Source organism: Coregonus lavaretus (assembly GCF_964263955.1).
Source record: "Coregonus lavaretus genome assembly, chromosome: 31".
In the NCBI taxonomy this organism is placed as follows: Eukaryota; Metazoa; Chordata; class Actinopteri; order Salmoniformes; family Salmonidae; genus Coregonus; species Coregonus lavaretus.
This window is the reverse complement of record NC_140018.1, coordinates 19,350,715-19,369,562: the sequence shown is the minus strand read 5'-3', so window position 1 is coordinate 19,369,562 and position 18,848 is coordinate 19,350,715. Positions and strand designations below refer to the sequence as shown.

Genomic DNA, 18,848 nt, shown 5'->3' with positions numbered 1-18,848 from the left:
TTTTACTGTGTGTATCAAGAATGGTCCACCACCCAAAGGACATCCAGCCAACTTGACACAACTATGGGAAGCATTGGAGTCAACCTGGGCCAGCATTCCTGTTGAACGCTTTTGACACCTTGTCGAGTCCATGCCCCGACAAATTGAGGCTGTTCTGAGGGCAAAAGAGAGGGTGCAACTCAATATTAGGAAGGTGTTCTTAATGTTTTGTATATGAGACGTAAAGACTAATATCTGTGCACACAGAATGGATAACGATGACAGGAGCATAGCTGTACCACATAGCCACTACTCTTAACAGACATTGTTGTGCTGTGACTTGATATTTGGTCCAATTAACTACATGTGCTGGTGGCTACCTCACAGTGGAGCATGCAGTTTGTGCATGAGCTAAAATTGTATTTTGTTTTGTGATGTCAACAACGTCTCTGAACATGTATCCAGTGACAGTAAGAATCATATGACGACTTTGATTGTTGATGAAAAGTGCTGCTACAGTCAAACCTGCCTGAAGCAGGGAATAATGCTTAACCCCAACATCAATACCACAGTCTCTCCAGCTCTCTGTACAGATATGGTATCTTAATTTGATCACTCTGCTCCACAGGAAATTTTAAAGAGGCCTAGTAGTAACATAAATTCACTGAAAACCTGCAGTTCCTCTTTCTATCACTAGATCTCACGCCTAAACTATAGCCTACTATAGACTATGAAAACTAATTTCCTGTTAGAAATTATCCGTTTTTTTTAGAATAATAAAATCCTCCTGCTGCAGGATTATTTTACTCCTGCAACGAAACTGGTCAAATTAAGATCCAACATCTGTATATCATAACTCCTTCTTAACAACACTTTAGATCTTACAGGAGCACATAAAGGTTTAAGTTTCTTAAAAATATGCATGTCACAGGTGTTACAATACACAATCTGTACAAAGTGTAAAAATACTTCTTGACATCAGCCAGAGTACAGAGAGCTGTTTGGAGCAGGAACATAGATAAAGCAAGACTGAGTTACGTACAGTAGGTCTGGGTGATGAGCGGTGGTCAATATTTTAGCAGTTGATAGCAGGGTTGTAATTGGACAGGTGAGGGGACAGGAGTCATATCACAGGAGATTACCACTGTCTTTCTCTCATATTTCAATGTGAGACTCATTTATGGACGGACTGACTTTAATCGAGCCAGAAATTGTGTAAAACCTGTGGGAGATACAATGAGAGAAAAGTTTGATGAGTTAGAAAAGTTAGAAAAGTTGCATAGAAAACTATGCAGTTTTTAAGGTATAGCGATATGACGTAGATGCAGAAAGTAAACAGCATAATGGGTCAATTTCCGCAACAACTAAGAGCGTTGAAGCACGAGGCTCAACTTCTCAGCTGTTTTGGTGCCCTGACTACCAACCTGTACACATGAGCAGATACTATGTATAACTGTGTGAGAGCAAAGTCTTGCATCTCGTTCATCTTAATATCTGCGATGCTGCTCGTGGCAACGTAATTTAGCTGAGTCTACCTTTAACTCTAGATCTAGCAAGCTGTTTGAGAATTTTTTTTAACTACATCGTTTTAACTCTTGATCTTGCAAGCCATTAAACAAGATAAACATTAAACTAGGTCTATACAGTTTTAACTGTCGATCCAGGGGAATAGAAAGTAGAAGAGAAAGCCATGAAATTAATACTACTCCATACCTTGACTTTTTTAAATGTGTGCGCTTCTTCAGAACTTGAAAACAGGAGGATTTTGCACAGGAGTGTTTCAGGTCGATGACCTGGTAGATGATGGGGTTGTACATGGCAGAGGACTTAGCAAGCAGAGTGGGGATCACAGAGACAGAGATAGGCACTGAGTCGGGCTCGCCAAACGCAGACACCACTGAGACCACTGCATAAGGGATCCATGCTATCAAGAAACCAGCACAGATCAGCATCGCCACCTGGAGGACACAAGTAGAACCACATCACAGGTCTGTCACAATAATTAAAGTATCTCTTAGGTGAGGTTCCGTGCACAAACACGCACACGTCCACACACACACAGTCATATCTAACTAAGATCATAACATGGTGTCAGAAGTGCTTTAACCTAGTCAAATATAAGACAGGAGAGATTATTTCACAGAAAATAATAATGTTCCTTGAGTTTTGTCGGAGATTAGAGTGACGAAAAGTAGCTAACAGCAAACTGCTCTCACATGTCTCTTCTCTTCACTGAGCAGCCCAAGCAGAGCCATTTCTATGGATACTCACAGACTCAGAGCCACCATGAGCAGAGAGCATGCAGAGTGAGCAGCGCTCAGGGAGCGAATGGCAGACAGAGAGGAGCAGCTAATGGATTTACTAATGGAGGAAGTTATTTCTGATTTTGGGTTTCGGGCAGGTCCTTAAATTTGGCAGAAGCATTCGGGCCTGGGTAGGGTAGAGCCTGAACGTTGCAGGCATGGGTAGGGCTCAGCCTTAAAATGAATGCCCGTGCAGGGCTCTAACATACACACACACACACACACACGCACCTTGGTAAGTTTAATCTCCATATTATGGCTGTTCTTGTTCCTGGTGTCAAAGTGGGAGATTTCTTTGGCTGAGGACTTGACCTTGAAGATGATCATTACGTAGGAGAAGACGATGATGCCGGTGGGGAAGATAAGGCAGAAGAAAAGGATGGCAATGACGAAGCTCTGGCCCGCCACAGAGGCCTGGGCCAGCCACCAGTCCAGAGTGCAGGAAGTGCCAAAGGGCTCGGGAGCGTAGCTGCCCCAGCCCACAATGGGCATGGTGGCCCAGAAGCCTGCGTACAGCCACACAAACACCATACTCAGGAAAGCATGTTGCCTCTTTAGCCATGTCCCTGTGGGCACAATTATGGGCACAATGATCAATCATTCTTTGTTTCATTATTATAATAAAGTGTCCAGATATCACAGATCATAATTTCAATGAACTTATTCATGACAAAGTGTTAATTATTCATTCTTATAAAGGTATTGTGTTACTGTAAACCAGGGGTGTCAAACATATGGCCCGGGTCCAATCCGGCCCGCGGGTGGTTTGAGTAAAACAAATACAACTTGTAAACAAATATATATACTTTAAAATGACTAAAACCAAACCGAAACTGTGTAGAAATGACTGTGTCTAGCTCACTAAATAATCACCGAAATGAAAGCTAGTGTCAAGAGTGCTGTAGGTGGGTGTAGTGGTGGAATCAAACGCAGGACACCGAAGTATAGTCCAAGAGACTTTAGTTCAATTTCCAACAAGGAAAATACGAACACACTTGCCCGAAGGCGAAACTACGCACGAAGGCGACAAAAATAAAGGCGCACTAAACATGTGCGTAAATGCTCCAACGCAGTGGAGTGAAGCTCAACCGAGCGAAATAGCGAATGACAAGCACAACACACGACAGACATAAATCAATCACACACAACACTAGACAAACACAACGAGAAACTTATAGGACACTAATTACGCTAAATGAGAACAGGTGTCACAACAAACAGACAAAAGCAAACGAACATGAAACATACAACGGTGGCAGCTAGTATTCCGGAGACAACGAACGCCGAAGCCTGCCCGAACAAGGAAGAGAGGCAGCCTCGGCCGAAACCGTGACAGTACCCCCCCCTTGACGCGCGGCTCCAGACGTGCGCCGACTCCGGCCTCGGGGACGACCCGGAGGACGCGGAGCAGGGTGCGTCGGGTGCCCACGATGGAATTCCGTCAGGAGAGACGGGTCCAAAATGTCTCTCCTCGGCACCCAGCACCGTTCCTCCGGACCGTACCCCTCCCACTCCACTAGATATTGGAGACCCCCCATCCGACGTCTCGAATCCAAGATGGACCTCACGGAGTACGCCGGTGCCCCCTCGATGTCCAATGGGGGCGGAGGAGTCTCCCTGATCTCACTTTCTTGGAGTGGGCCAGCTACCACCGGCCTGAGAAGGGACACATGGAACGAGGGGTTAATACTTTTATATTCAACAGGTAGTTGTAATTTGTAACACACCTCGTTCAACCTTCTCAGGACTTTAAATGGCCCTACAAACCGCCGACCCAGTTTCCGACAGGGCAGGCGGAGGGGCAGGTTTCTGGTAGAGAGCCAGACTCGATCACCAGGTGCGTACACCGGTCCCTCACTGCGGTGGAGATCGGCGCTCGCCTTATGACGTCGGAGGGCCCGCTGCAGGTGGACGTGTGCAGCGTTCCACGTCTCCTCCGAGCGCCGCGCCCACTCATCCACCGCAGGAGCCTCGATCTGGCTCTGCTGCCAAGGTGCCAGAACCGGCTGGTAACCTAACACACATTGGAAAGGGGTTAGGTTAGTGGAGGAATGGCGTAGGGAATTCTGGGCCATCTCGGCCCAGGGAACGTACCTTGCCCACTCCTCCGGCCGGTCCTGGCAGTATGTTCTAACAAACCTACCCACATCCTGGTTCACGCGTTCCACCTGCCCATTACTCTCCGGGTGGTAACCCGAGGTGAGGCTCACCGAGACCCCCAACCGCTCCATAAAGGCTCTCCAGACCCTGGAGGTAAATTGGGGACCTTGATCAGACACAATATCCTCGGGTACCCCGTAGTGCCGGAACACATGGGTGAATAGTGCTTCGGCAGTTTGCAGGGCGGTAGGAAGGCCCGGCATGGGGAGCAAACGACAGGCCTTAGAAAACCGGTCCACAACGACCAGTATAGTGGTATTCCCCTGTGAAGGAGGAAGGTCAGTAAGGAAATCCACCGAGAGGTGAGACCATGGTCGTTGTGGAACGGGCAGGGGTAGTAACTTACCCCTAGGCAGATGTCTAGGCGCCTTACACTGGGCGCACACCGAGCAGGAGGAAACATAAACCCTCACATCCCTTGCCAACGTGGGCCACCAGTACTTGGCACTAAGACAGTGCACTGTCCGGCCGATACCAGGGTGTCCAGAGGAGGGTGACGTGTGAGCCCAATAGATCAATCGATCCCGAACCTCGAGCGGAACGTACTTCCGACCCTCCGGGCATTGCGGTGGACTAGGGTCGGTGCGTAACGCCCGCTCGAGCTCAGCATCGACCTCCCACACTACCGGTGCCACCAGACACGACTCCGGTAGTATGGGAGTGGGCTCCACGGACCTCTCCTCCGTGTCATACCGCCGAGACAGTGCATCTGCCTTACCGTTCTGTGACCCAGGGATGTACGTGATCTTAAATGTAAACCGGGTCAAAAACATATTCCATCTTGCCTGACGAGGGTTCAGCCTCCTCGCTGCCCGGATGTACTCCAGGTTACGGTGGTCCGTCAAAATGAGGAAAGGGTGTTGAGCCCCCTCAAGCCAGTGCCTCCACACCTTTAGGGCCTGTACCACGGCTAACAGCTCCCTGTCCCCTACGTCATAGTTTCGCTCCGCCGGACTGAGCTTCTTAGAATAAAAAGCACAGGGGCGGAGTTTAGGTGGCGCGCCTGACCGTTGTGAAAGCACGGCTCCTAATCCGGCCTCAGACGCGTCCACCTCTACCTGAAATGGCAAAGAGGGATCCGGATGCGCCAGCACCGGGGCCGAGGTAAACAGGTCCTTCAGCCTCCCAAACGCCCTGTCCGCCTCGGCAGACCACTGCAGACGCACCGGACCCCCCTTCAAAAGAGACGTGATGGGAGCTGCCACCTGTCCAAAACCCCGGATAAACCTCCGGTAGTAATTCGCAAACCCCAAAAACTGCTGCACCTCCTTCACAGTGGTTGGTGTTTGCCAATTACGCACGGCTGACACCCAGTCTACCTCCATCTTCACCCCTGACGCAGACAACTGATACCCCAAAAAGGAGACCGACTCCTGGAAAAACAGACACTTCTCTGCCTTAACATACAGGTCGTGCTCCACCAGCCTCCGCAACACTCTGCGCACCAGGGCCACATGCTCGACACGGGTAGGCGAGTACACGAGAATGTCATCTATGTACACAACCACCCCCTGCCCCTGCATGTCCCTGAAGATCTCATCCACGAATGATTGGAAAACTGATGGAGCGTTCATCAACCCGTATGGCATGACAAGATACTCGTAATGGCCCGAGGTGGTACTAAAGGCTGTCTTCCATTCATCGCCCTCCCTGATGCGCACCAAGTTGTACGCGCTCCTGAGATCTAATTTAGTGAAGAAACACGCCCCATGCAATGACTCAGTCATGGTCGCAATCAGCGGGAGTGGATAACTGTACTTTACCGTGATCTGATTGAGACCACGGTAATCGATGCACGGGCGTAAACCACCATCCTTTTTCTTCACAAAAAAGAAACTTGAGGACGCAGGGGAAGTGGAAGGCCGTATGTATCCTTGTCTCAGAGATTCGTCTATGTAAGTCTCCATAGCTTTCTTCTCCTCCTGAGACAGAGGATACACATGGCTCCGTGGGAGCGCAGCTCCTGCCTGGAGGTCTATCGCACAATCTCCCTGCCTATGGGGCGGCAACCGCGTCGCCCTCGACTTACTAAATGCAATAGCCAAATCCCCATACTCAGGGGGAACGTGCAGTGCGGGCACCTGGTTTGGACTCTCCACCGAGGTAGCCCCTACGGAAACGCCCAAACATCGACCCACACACTGGGCAGACCACTCCATCAGAGCCCTCTCCTGCCACGAAATAGATGGGTTATGGGTACTCAACCAGGGCATGCCCAGCACCACCGGATACGCAGGCGAGTCAATCAGAAATAGCTGAATCATCTCCTGATGACCCCCCTGCGCACACATCCTAAGTGGCGCAGTGACCTCCCTGATTAAGCCCGCACCCAACGGACGGCTATCTAGGGCATGAACGGGGAAAGGGACATCAACAGGAAGAAGGGGAATCCCTAAGGCTAAACAAAACTTCTTATCAACAAAATTCCCAGCCGCGCCTGAATCTACCAGCGCCTTATGCTGGGAATGAGGTGCTACCTGTGGAAAACGCACAGGTATACAGAAATGTGCAACAGAGAGCTCTGGGTGAGTGGGGCGCCTACTCACCTGGAAGGAATCCCCAGTGCGGGACCTGTCGTCCTCTCCCCTAGGAGGCCATCCCCAGCACCTAGCCGCGGTGTGTCCTCCCCGACCACAGTTGGTGCAGGAGATGGACCCCCTCGTAAGCCGACCCCTCCTCTCTCTAGCGCCAGCGCCCCCGAGCTCCATGGGGCACGGCTCGGAGGCGCTGGAGGGTGAAATGGACGGACCCCCCTCGGAACGTCCGCGGGTAGCTAGCAGGTTATCCAGCCTGATGGACATGTCGACCAACTGGTCGAACGAGAGGCTGGTGTCCCTACAGGCCAGCTCCCGACGGACGTCCTCGCGAAGACTACATCTGTAGTGATCGATGAGAGCCCGCTCATTCCACCCTGCATCTGCCGCTAGAGTACGGAATTCGAGGGCGAACTCCTGGGCACTCCTCCTCCCCTGCCGGAGGAAGACCAGACGCTCCCCCGCCGCTTTCCCCTCCGGGGGATGGTCAAACACCGCCCTGAAGCGGCGGGAGAACTCGTCGTAGGTGATGGTATCCGCGTCGATCCTCCTCCACTCCGCGTTGGCCCATTCCAACGCCTTCCCGGAAAGGCAGGAGATCAGGGCGGACACGCTCTCATGTCCCGAGGGCGCCGGGTGCACGGTGGCCAGGTACAGCTCCACCTGGAGAAGGAATCCCTGACACCCGGACGCGGTCCCATCATAGGCCCTCGGGAGCGAGAGTCGAACTCCTCGGGGTTCCGGAGCAGGAATGGGCTGACTGGCCGATGGTTCTGGCAGGGAGGATGGCGGTGGAGGAGTCCCCCAGCCTCGGATGGTGGTGATCACCTCCTGCAGAGAGGACCCCATCTGCCGGATCTGGTCACCTTGTTCACGAACCTTGTCCTCCAGCGTCGCCTGGGCTGCTGCGGCTCCTGCTGATTCCATTCTTGATGGTGTGTGATTCTGTCAAGAGTGCTGTAGGTGGGTGTAGTGGTGGAATCAAACGCAGGACACCGAAGTATAGTCCAAGAGACTTTAGTTCAATTTCCAACAAGGAAAATACGAACACACTTGCCCGAAGGCGAAACTACGCACGAAGGCGACAAAAATAAAGGCGCACTAAACATGTGCGTAAATGCTCCAACGCAGTGGAGTGAAGCTCAACCGAGCGAAATAGCGAATGACAAGCACAACACACGACAGACATAAATCAATCACACACAACACTAGACAAACACAACGAGAAACTTATAGGACACTAATTACGCTAAATGAGAACAGGTGTCACAACAAACAGACAAAAGCAAACGAACATGAAACATACAACGGTGGCAGCTAGTATTCCGGAGACAACGAACGCCGAAGCCTGCCCGAACAAGGAAGAGAGGCAGCCTCGGCCGAAACCGTGACAGCTAGACAGTCAGGGAGCATCTAAAATTCTAAAAGACTTTTAGATATACCACCCAAACAGATCCACAGATTACACAATATCTATTGCACTCCACACTGCCCTTTCCCACTATGTGAGAATGTTGTTAATTGACTACAGCTCAGTGTTCAATACCATAGTGCCCTCCAAGCTAACACTAAGCTAAGGACCTTGGGACTGAACACCTCCCTCTGCAACTGGATCCTGGACTTCCTGACGGCACGGCCCCAGGTGGTGAGGGTAGGCAACAACACACTCACCACGCTGACCGTTAACACGGGGGCCCTTCAAGGGTGCATGCTTAGTCGCCTTCCTGTATTCCCTGTTCACCCACGACTGCGTGGTCGCGCACAACTCCAACACCATCCTTAAGTTAGCCTGATCACCAACAATGATGAGACAGCCTATAGGGAGGAGGTCTGAGACCTGGCAGTGTAGTGCCAGGACAACAACCTCTCCCTCAACATCAGCAAGACAAAGGAGCTGATCATGGACTACAGGAAACGGAGAGCCGAGCACGCCCCCATTCACATTGACGAGGCTGTAGTGGAGCGGGTCGAGAGCTTCAAGTTCCTCGGTGTCCACATCACTAAGGATCTATCATGGTCCAAACACACCAACACATTCATGAAGAGGGCACAACAACGCCTCTTCCCCCTCAGGATGCTGAAAAGATTTGTCATGGGCCCTCAGATCCTCAAAAAGTTATACAGCTGCACCATTGAGAGCATCTTGACTGGCTACATCACCGCTTGGTATGGCAACTGCTTAGTATCCAACTGCAAGGCACTACAGAGGGTAGTGCGGATGGCCCACTACATCACTGTGGCCGAGCTCTCTGCCATCCAGGACCTCTATACCAGGTGGTGTCAGAGGAAGGCCCTAAAAATAGTCAAAGACTCCAGACACCCAAATCACAGACTGTTCCCTCTGCTACCGCATGGAAAGCGATACCGATGTCTGGAACCAACAGGTCCCTGAACAACTTCTACCCCCATGCCATAAGACTGCTAAATATACTGAACAAAAATATAAACACAACATGTAAAGCGTTGGTCCCATGTTCTATGAGCTGAAATAAAAGGTCCCCAAAATGTTCCATTCACACAAAAAGCGTATTTCTCTCAAATGTTGTGCGCAAATTTGTTTACATCCCTGTTAGTGAGCATTTCTCCTTTGCCAAGATAATCCATCCAGGATCCAGTTGCAGAGGGACCACTGCGCCACTCGTTACTCATTGTGTATTTATTATTACTTGTATTATTATAAATGTATGTTTTACTTTTCTATTATTTCTCTGTTTTCTTTCTCTCTGCATTGTTGGGAAGGGCCCGTAAGTAAGCATTTCACTGCTAGTATTTTATTGTATTTGTTAGAGGACTAATCGTTGCTAGTTCTTTGCTAGGCGAGGAAATATAACACATTTTCAGTGCAGCCCTATGGACCCCATTGAAGACCGAATGCGGCCCCCTTTGCAAAATTTAGTTTTACACCCCTGCTGTAAACCAAACACAAACTGAGAACATAGCCCACTGTACCGTATCTGAGATGGCAGATCTTGAGGTATCTGTCTAGGCTGACTACGGTCATGGTGATGAGGCTGCCAACACCGAAGAAGAAGCCAGCCCAGCCATAGAAACGACAGCCCTCCCAGCCAAACAGCCAGCGGTGGGAGAAACTGGACGCCACAAAGAACGGCTTCCCTGTGACTTCAAGACCAAACACACACAGTTGTTAACCACTTCAAATGATCAGTGTGTGCTGTAAAGACATGAGAACATATAGTATACATGTACAGTAACGTAGTAATGTAGGCCTTCCAAGGAAAACCATCATCTTCATCCACTTCACATAACAGAAGTGCTGTTTCTTCAAAACCCACAATGATAACAGATGCAGTAAAGTTACAATCCTGAGGCAAAGCATGTGACAGAAGAGGTGATCATAAATAGTGTTTCTATCGTGTGAGGAGAAAATGGCATCCTCACCAGTCTGACGCCACAGAGTTTTAGAGAGCTGTCTCTACATACATGTCGACGTACACACACTGCACTCTCCACCAACCCTCATAGTTAACAAAATACTCTCACTTTATGACTCCTACAGTATCACGGTAAAATGGGTACCAAACATTCTGACCCTATTTTCATTTGGACCTCCAACATCTGAGTGATATTCCCAAGATGCAGGCAAAGCTGGCAGACACAAATAGATTATGCTTGTTGTCTGCTGTGGATGATGGCTCTAGTCCTAGAAAGCTATACAGGCGTCTCATACAGAGGGACATAGTTGGCCCAGAGACCAAGAAATAAACAGATAAACAAGTGAGCATCCCGTGGTTGTATGAGACACAGAGAGAGCTGGCCAGAGATTGTTCTGAGACTGAGACACACTGTTGTGAATTCTGCTTCTGGCTGGGTCACAGGGACTCTTTGAGAAACTAGAATATTCCCAGAGAAAGGGGATTTTTAAAACTACATTTTTTAAATAAGATGACTGCTTACAGTGGAACTACATCTCTTGTATATCAAAGGCCTAGTCTATCGATATATTGTGATCAATAGGCCAGGTAGAGTAATATTAGAGGTGTGTTTTTTTAACATGATGCTGTTCCTCTAATGTCCAAACGGTGACGATAAAGGACCAATTCCAGGTTAGGCCACAATTTAGCATATTTCAGGGTTGAGTTACCAAACATGCCTAAAAAGTTATGACTTTAAAGCAACTCTGTGATTCTCTCTCTCTCTCTCTCTCTCTCTCTCTCTCTCTCTCTCTCTCTCTCTCTCTCTCTCTCTCTCTCTCTCTCTCTCTCTCTCTCTCTCTCTCTCTCTCTCTCTCTCTCTCTCTCTCTCTCTCTCTCTCTCTCTCTCTCTCTCTCTCTCTCTCTCTCTCTCTCTCTCTCTCTCTCTCTCTCTCTCTCTCTCTCTCTCTCTCTCTCATTCCACCACTTCATCTTCTTCCAACCATTCCCATGTGTCAGGATGTACAGGAGAGAATGTTAATGCAGCACTACCATTGTTCATATACATGCTGTTCTGAATTTAAATACACAGAATACACAGGACTAATCCACCTTACAATGTTATGTACAGAGACACACTGTAAATGGACATACTGTATGAAGAGACTGTGGAATGGTTTACCTGATATGCCAAAGTCAAAGATGGCTAAGTTGACTGTCATGAGCTCAGGCGGCCTTAGCTTTGTCTTGCGTTTGATGGTCATGTATATAACATAGCCATTTCCTGTGGCTGACATGATCCCTGCAGAGAAAACAGAGGACAAGAGGAAGACATGACAAGTTGTAAAATGCAACATGACAGGGTGTACCTACAGATTAGTCAATTGACATACTTAGGCCTATGGCATAATTGGTTTAAGTATAATGCTATAATACTTTAAAGGGGCGATCTGCAGTTGCTACATACATTTTTTGACTTATAAATGAATGATATGTACATATTGATTTTTGAAGAATATAACTTATAAATGCCTCATGAGCTTAGTTTAACTGTCGTACCCCATCAGAACCCAAAATATAAGCTTGTTTAACTCCATTCTTTGTAAACAAAGTAAATGTAAACAAACACTACATAGCCTAAAAACATGTTTAAAATTATAATTGATATCATGGATGGTCAGTCCTTGCATCCACAGCTATGTCTATGAATTTGAGAGTGGTTACATTTCTCCAGCCCCATCCCTCAGCTTTTTACCGAAACAGTGGCGGGAATTTTTGCTTTGTTATTGTTTCAACTGCTGATTGCCGCTTTAATTAATTGTTTTATTCGCTTTCATGCAATTTTCATAAGTACGTGGTACATTTTCACAACTCTTAGTACAAAACTAAAATCTGATCATCAAAAAGTTGTTTCAAAACTCTAAGCACATTTTCAATTGACTAAGTACAACACACAAAATCATACAGTCACTTTTTCACCAAACGTAATCAATGTTTCATCTAGAAATACATGTTTCACATTGCAATACATGTTCATATAAAGTAATTCCCTTTCACAATGCAATGCTTACATTACCTTTGACATGATTCTCTTTTGTTAAAAGACATTTTACTATTACTTAATCCGACTGCTCTTAATTGATGATCACTTAAACGTTTGGTAAATCTATAGATTTTACCTGAGAATGATGCATAGTCATTGCTCTCCTAATATTTATATACTGTAGAGTTCAAAAAGACAAAGGGCTTGTGGGTAAATGCAAAGATAGTAAACATGCATGTTTGTGTTGATCAAACACCTTTTAAACTCTACAAATATTCATAAGACTTGATATACATTTTCAAAACAACGTGCCACGGACGATAACACAGTGCCACCGACGCAGCCAGCTCCCGATGACTGTGGGCTCTCGTTCTCAATGGCTGACGTGAGTAAGACATTTAAGCGTGTTAACCCTCGCAAGGCTGCCGGCCCAGGCGGCATCCCTAGCTGCATTCTAAGAGCATGCGCAGACCAGCTGACTGGAGTGTCTACGGACATATTCAATCTCTCCCTATCCCAGTCTGCTGTCCCCACTTGCTTCAAGATGTCCAACATTATTCCTGTACCCAAGAAAGCAAAGGTAACTGAACTAAATGACTATCACCCCATAGTACTCACTTCTGTCATCATGCTTTGAGAGGCTAGTTAAGGATCATATCACCTCCACCTTACCTGACACCCTAGACCCACTTCAATTTGCTTACCGCCCCAATAGATCCATAGACGATGCAATCGCCATCACACTGCACACTGCCCTTTCCCATCTGGACAAGAGGAAAACCTATGTAAAAATGCTGTTCATTGACTACTGCTCAGCCTTCAACACCATAGTACCCTCCAAGCTCATCATTAAGCTTGGGGCCCTGCGCAACTGTGTCCTGGACTTCCTGACGGGCCGCCCCCAGGTGGTGAAGGTAGGAAACAACACCTCCACTACACTGATCCTCAACACAGGGGCCCGACAAGGGTGCGTGCTCAGCCCCCTCCTGTACTCCCTGTTCACCCATAACTGCGTGGCCACGAACACCCCCAACTCAATCATCAAGTTTGCAGACGGCACAACAGCAGTAGAAGGCCTGATTACCAACAATGACTAGACAGCCTACAGGGAGGAGGTGAGGGCCCTGGCGGACTGGTGCCAGGAAAAATAACCTCTCTCTCAACAAAACGAAGGAGTTGATCGTGGACTTCAGGAGACAGTAGAGGGAGCACGTCCCCATCCACATCGACGGGACCACAGTGGAGAAGGTGAAAAGCTTCAAGTTCCTCGGCGTACACATCACTGACAATCTGAAATGGTCCACCCACACAGACAGTGTGGTGAAGAAGGCGCAACAGCGCCTCTTCAACCTCAGGAGGCTGATCAAATTTGTCTTGGCCCCTAAGACCCTCACAAACTTTTACAGATGCACCATTGAGAGCATCCTGTCAGGCTGCATCACCGCCTGGTACAGCAACTGCACCGCCCGCAACTGCAGGGCTCTCCAGAGGGTGGTGTGGTCTGCCCAACGCATCACCGGGGGCACACTGCCTGCCCTCCAGGACACCTACAGCACCCAATGTCACAGGAGGGCCAAAAAGATCATCAAGGACATCAGCCACCCGAGCCACGGCCTGTTCCCCCCGCTATCATCCAGAAGACGAGGTCAGTACAGGTGCATCAAAGCTGGGACAGAGAGACTGAAAAACAGCTTCTATCTCAAGGCCATCAGACTGTTAAAAAGCCATCACTAGCCGGCCTCCACCCAGTACCCTGCCCATGAACTTAGTCACTGTTACTGGCTGGCTACCACCCGGTTACTCAACCCTGCACATTTACATTACATTTACATTTTAGTCATTTAGCAGACGCTCTTATCCAGAGCGACTTACAGTTAGTGAATACATTATATATATATATATATATATATATATATAGATATTTTTTTTTTGTATACTGGCCCCCCATGGGAATCGAACCCACAACCCTGGCGTTGCAAACGCCATGCTCTATCAACTGAGCTACATCCCTGCCGGCCATTCCCTCCCCTACCCTGGACGACGCTGGGCCAATTGTGCGCCGCCCATGAGTCTCCCGGTCGCGGCCGGCTGCGACAGAGCCTGGATTCGAACCAGGATCTCTAGTGGCACAGTTAGCACTGCGATGTAGTGCCTTAGACCACTGCGCCACTCAGGGGTGCTGCACCTTAGAGTCTGCTGCACTATGTACATAGACATGGAATCACTGGTCACTTTAATTATGGAACACTGGTCACTTTAATAATAGTCAATGCCACTCCGACATTGCTCGTCCTAATATTTATATATTTCTTAATTCCACTCTTTTACTTTGAGATTTGTGTGTATTGTTGTGAATTGTTAGATAATACTGCACTGTTGGAGCTAGGAACACAAGTATTTCACTACACCCCCAATAACAACTGCTAAATATGTGTATGTGACCAATACATTTTTTCATCAGTCTGAAAATGTAAATATGCAATTAGAAGTCATTGATTTCCATGCACACAATAAATAACTAATTTGTCATCTCCATGACATTTGTTTTGGCTCAAGTCATCACCACCACCGTGTGTGTGACACACATTGTGGCAATTACATCTAAAAACACACTGAATGGACTCTTATTTTTAGTTTTTACAAAATATTTATTGGCATTTTTTACAATTTAACAATCATCAGCAAAATATGACACAGATAATGGCCCATTATTCCTCCCACCTACACATAACAGCAGGCTACATGGGAGCACATCGTGCAACACCCTTCCCTCCCCAACACATGAACACCCCCCTCCCTCCCCTCTGCCAGTATTAGCTTCAATGATTAACAACAACAAAAACGAAATAGAATGACTTTCACATCCATTGCTAGAAAATAAATTATTCAACGCAAAAACAAATTATAATAATACATTAATAAAGAAAATAATAATGAGGCAGCTAAGGTGACGACGCTAGAAACTGCTGAAAGTCCCCCCAGACATCAGTAAATTCAAAGGGTTTATTACGTAAATTGTACGTTATTTTTTCAGATGGAATACAGGAAGTTAGTTATTTTAGCCACATCTGCTTGCTAGGCGGAGTGTCACTCTTCCATAGAAAAGCTGTGCATTTATTGGCTGCAATGACTGCCAATTCAAGGAATCTGGTTTTGCTACCAATATTCACTGGTAGAACAAAGTCATCTCCAAGAAGAATAAGGGAAAGATCTAGTGGTACAGTCATATTAGTGACCTGTGATAAGATCTGAATAATGTTTTCCCAATAATTGCCTAGTTCAGGGCAAGACAAAAACATATGCATAAGTGTGCCCACCCCTGTTTTACAAGGCCCATACACATTCACAATGGTAGTCCCCTGAGCATGGCGCTTGCAATGCCAGGGTTGTGGGTTCATTTCCCACGGGGGGCCAGTATGAAAATGTATGCACTCACTAACTGTAAGTCGCGCTGGATAAGAGTGTCTGCTAAATGACTAAAATTATTATTTTTTGTTTATGTAATGAGCTCAGTGTTAATAAAACCTTGAATGATCACAAACCTACCCCCTTTGTCTTTAATCTGAGATTGTAGCTAAAGGGGCATTGCTTATTAATGAGAATGGCCACCCCTTTTGCCCGAGAGGTGAAAGATGAATAGTACACTTGACCCACCCACTCTCTCTTCAGTTTATCATGATCAGAGTCAGTCAGGTGTGTATCCTGAAGAGAGCTATATCAATCTTATGCTGCTTTAGATAATTCAGAATGAGTTTGCGCTTGACTGGGCATTTAGTACCCCTAATGTTAAGTGTCATAAATGTATAGTTATTAGGTGCTGACATCTTTAAAGAAAATAAGAAAGAGGGAAAGAGATAGAAACAAAATTGCGTTGAGCGTATACACATTTTACAAAATGAAAGTATAAAATAGTAACCATCTGGTGAGCTAATACCCTGACCCTACCGCAAACCCACCAACCTCCTCCCCAACTGAGGGAGTTAAAAAACCATACCCTTAGATGCTAGTCTTTAAGCTAGATGTACCTGCTATGCAGAGCATCGCCCGAATTAGGTTAATTCAGAATTATATGTACATTTATGCCTTGCAAAAGTCTTCATCTGCTTTCGCGTTTTTCCTATTTTGTTGCATTACAACCTGTAATTTAAATGGATTTGTATTTGTATTTCATGTAATTGACATACACAAAATAGTCCACATTTGTGAAGTGAAATGAAAACAATAACTTAATGGAAAAGTGGTGCGTACATATGTATTCACCCCCTTTGCTATGAAGCCCCTAAATAAGATCTGTTGCAACCAATTACCTTCAGAAGTCACATAATTAGTTAAATAAAGTCCACCTGTGTGCAATCTAAGTGTCACATGATCTCAGTATATATACACACCTGTTCTGAAAGAGTCTGCAACACCACTAAGCAAGGGGCACCACCAAGCAAGCGGCACCATGAAGACCAAGGAGCTCTCCAAACAGGTCAGGGACAAAGTTGTGGAGAAGTACAGATCAGGGTTGGGTTATAAAAAAATATCTGAAATGTTGAAAATCCCACGGAGCACCATTAAATCCATTATTTAAAAAATGGAAAGAATATGGCACCACAACAAACCTGCCAAGAGAGGGCCGCCCACCAAAACTCACGGACCAGGCAAGGATGGCATTAATCAGAGAGGCAACAAAGAGACCAAAGATAACCCTGAAGGAGCTGCAAAGCTCCACAGCGGAGATTGGAGTATTTGTCCATAGGACCACTTTAAGCCGTACACTCCAAAGAGCTGGGCTTTACGGAAGAGTGGCCAGAAAAAATACATTGTTTAAAGAAACACGTTTGGTGTTCGCCAAAAGGCATGTAGGAGACTCCCCAAATTATTAGGAAGAATGTACTCTGGTCAGATGAGACTAAAATTGCAAAATAATTCACCCCCCTTGGCATTTTTCCTATTTTGTTGCCTTACAACCTGGAATTAAAATGGATTTTTTGGGGGTTTGTATCATTTGATTTACACAACATGCCTACCACTTTGAAGATGCAAAATATTTTTTATTGTGAAACAAACAAGAAATAAGACAAAAAAACAGAACTTGAGCGTGCATAACTTTACTTTGCAATACTTTGTAGAGCCACCTTTTGTAGCAATTACAGCTGCAAGTATCTTGGGGTATGTCTCTATAAGCTTGGCACATCTAGCCACTGGGATTTTTGCCCATTCTTCAAGGCAAAACTGCTCCAGCTCCTTCAAGTTGGATGGGTTCCGCTGGTGTACAGCAATCTTGAAGTCATACCACAGATTCTCAATTGGATTGAGGTCTGGGCTTTGACTAGGCCATTCCTAGACATTTAAATATTTACCCTTAAACCACTCAAGTGTTGCTTTAGCAGTATGCTTAGGGTCATTGTCCTGCTGGAAGGTGAACCTCTGTCCCAGTCTCAAATCTCTGGAAGACTGAAACAGGTTTCCCTCAAGAAATTCCCTGTATTTAGCACCATCCATCATTCCTTCAATTCTGACCAGTTTCCCAGTCCCTGCCAATGAAAAACATCCCCACAGCATGATGCTGCCACCAAAGATTTTCACCGGTCTAATGTCCACTGCTCCTGTTTCTTGGCTGGTAACTCTAATGAGCTTATCCTCTGCAGCAGAGGTAACTCTGGGTCTTCCATTCCTGTGGCGGTCCTCATGAGAGCCAGTTTCATCATAGCGCTTGATGGTTTTTGCGACTGCACTTGAAGAAACTTTCAAAGTTCTTGAAATGTTCCGTATTGACTGACCTTCATGTCTTAAAGTAATGATGGACTGTCGTTTCTCTTTGCTTCTTTGAGCTGTTCTTGCCATAATATGGACTTGGTCTTTTACCAAATAGGGCTATGTTCTGTATACCCCCCCTAGCTTGTCACAACACAACTGATTGGCTCAAATGCATTAAATAAATTCCACAAATTAACTTTTATGAAGGCACACCTGTTAATTGAAATGCATTCCAGGTGACTACCTCATAAAGCTGGTTGAGAGAATGCCAAGAGTGTGCAAAGCTGTCAAGGCAAAGGGTGGTTACTTTGAAGAATCTCAAATATAAAATATATTTTGATTTGTATAACACTTTTTTGGTTACTACATTATTCCATGTGTTATTTCATAGTTTTGAGGTCCTCACTATTATTCTACAATGTAGAAATAGTAAAAATAAAGAAAAACCCTTGAATGAGTAGGTGTGTCCAAACTTTTGACTGGTACTGTACATATATGTCCGCGCACACACACACACACATACATACATACATACACACAATTGTAAAGCTATCAGCTCAATATTAGGTCGCAGGTCTGTGGAAATCTTCAGAATTGCTATACTAATCTGCGCAGAATCTCAAACAGCATTGAGCAGCACCATGTACTTTAATGTAATCTCAACTGCAATCCAGGTCATTTGGTTGTGCTATGAGATTAAGCACAGTGATAG

At 46.4% G+C, this 18,848-nt stretch overlaps 1 protein-coding gene across 1 annotated transcript in view; it reads right to left on the bottom strand.

Annotated features, from left to right (window-relative positions):
• Positions 1-1,134: 1,134 nt before the first annotated feature.
• The window catches only part of LOC311106792 (opsin-5-like), a gene marked incomplete at both ends in the record, with an annotated part of 38,829 nt that continues 21,115 nt past the window's right edge, over positions 1,135-18,848 (bottom strand). The window contains 5 exons of the mRNA XM_084149175.1: positions 1,135-1,201; positions 1,693-1,937; positions 2,514-2,848; positions 9,926-10,096; positions 11,531-11,650. Coding sequence (XP_084005301.1) covers positions 1,135-1,201; positions 1,693-1,937; positions 2,514-2,848; positions 9,926-10,096; positions 11,531-11,650 — 938 coding nt within the window. The remainder of the gene's footprint in view (positions 1,202-1,692; positions 1,938-2,513; positions 2,849-9,925; positions 10,097-11,530; positions 11,651-18,848) is intronic.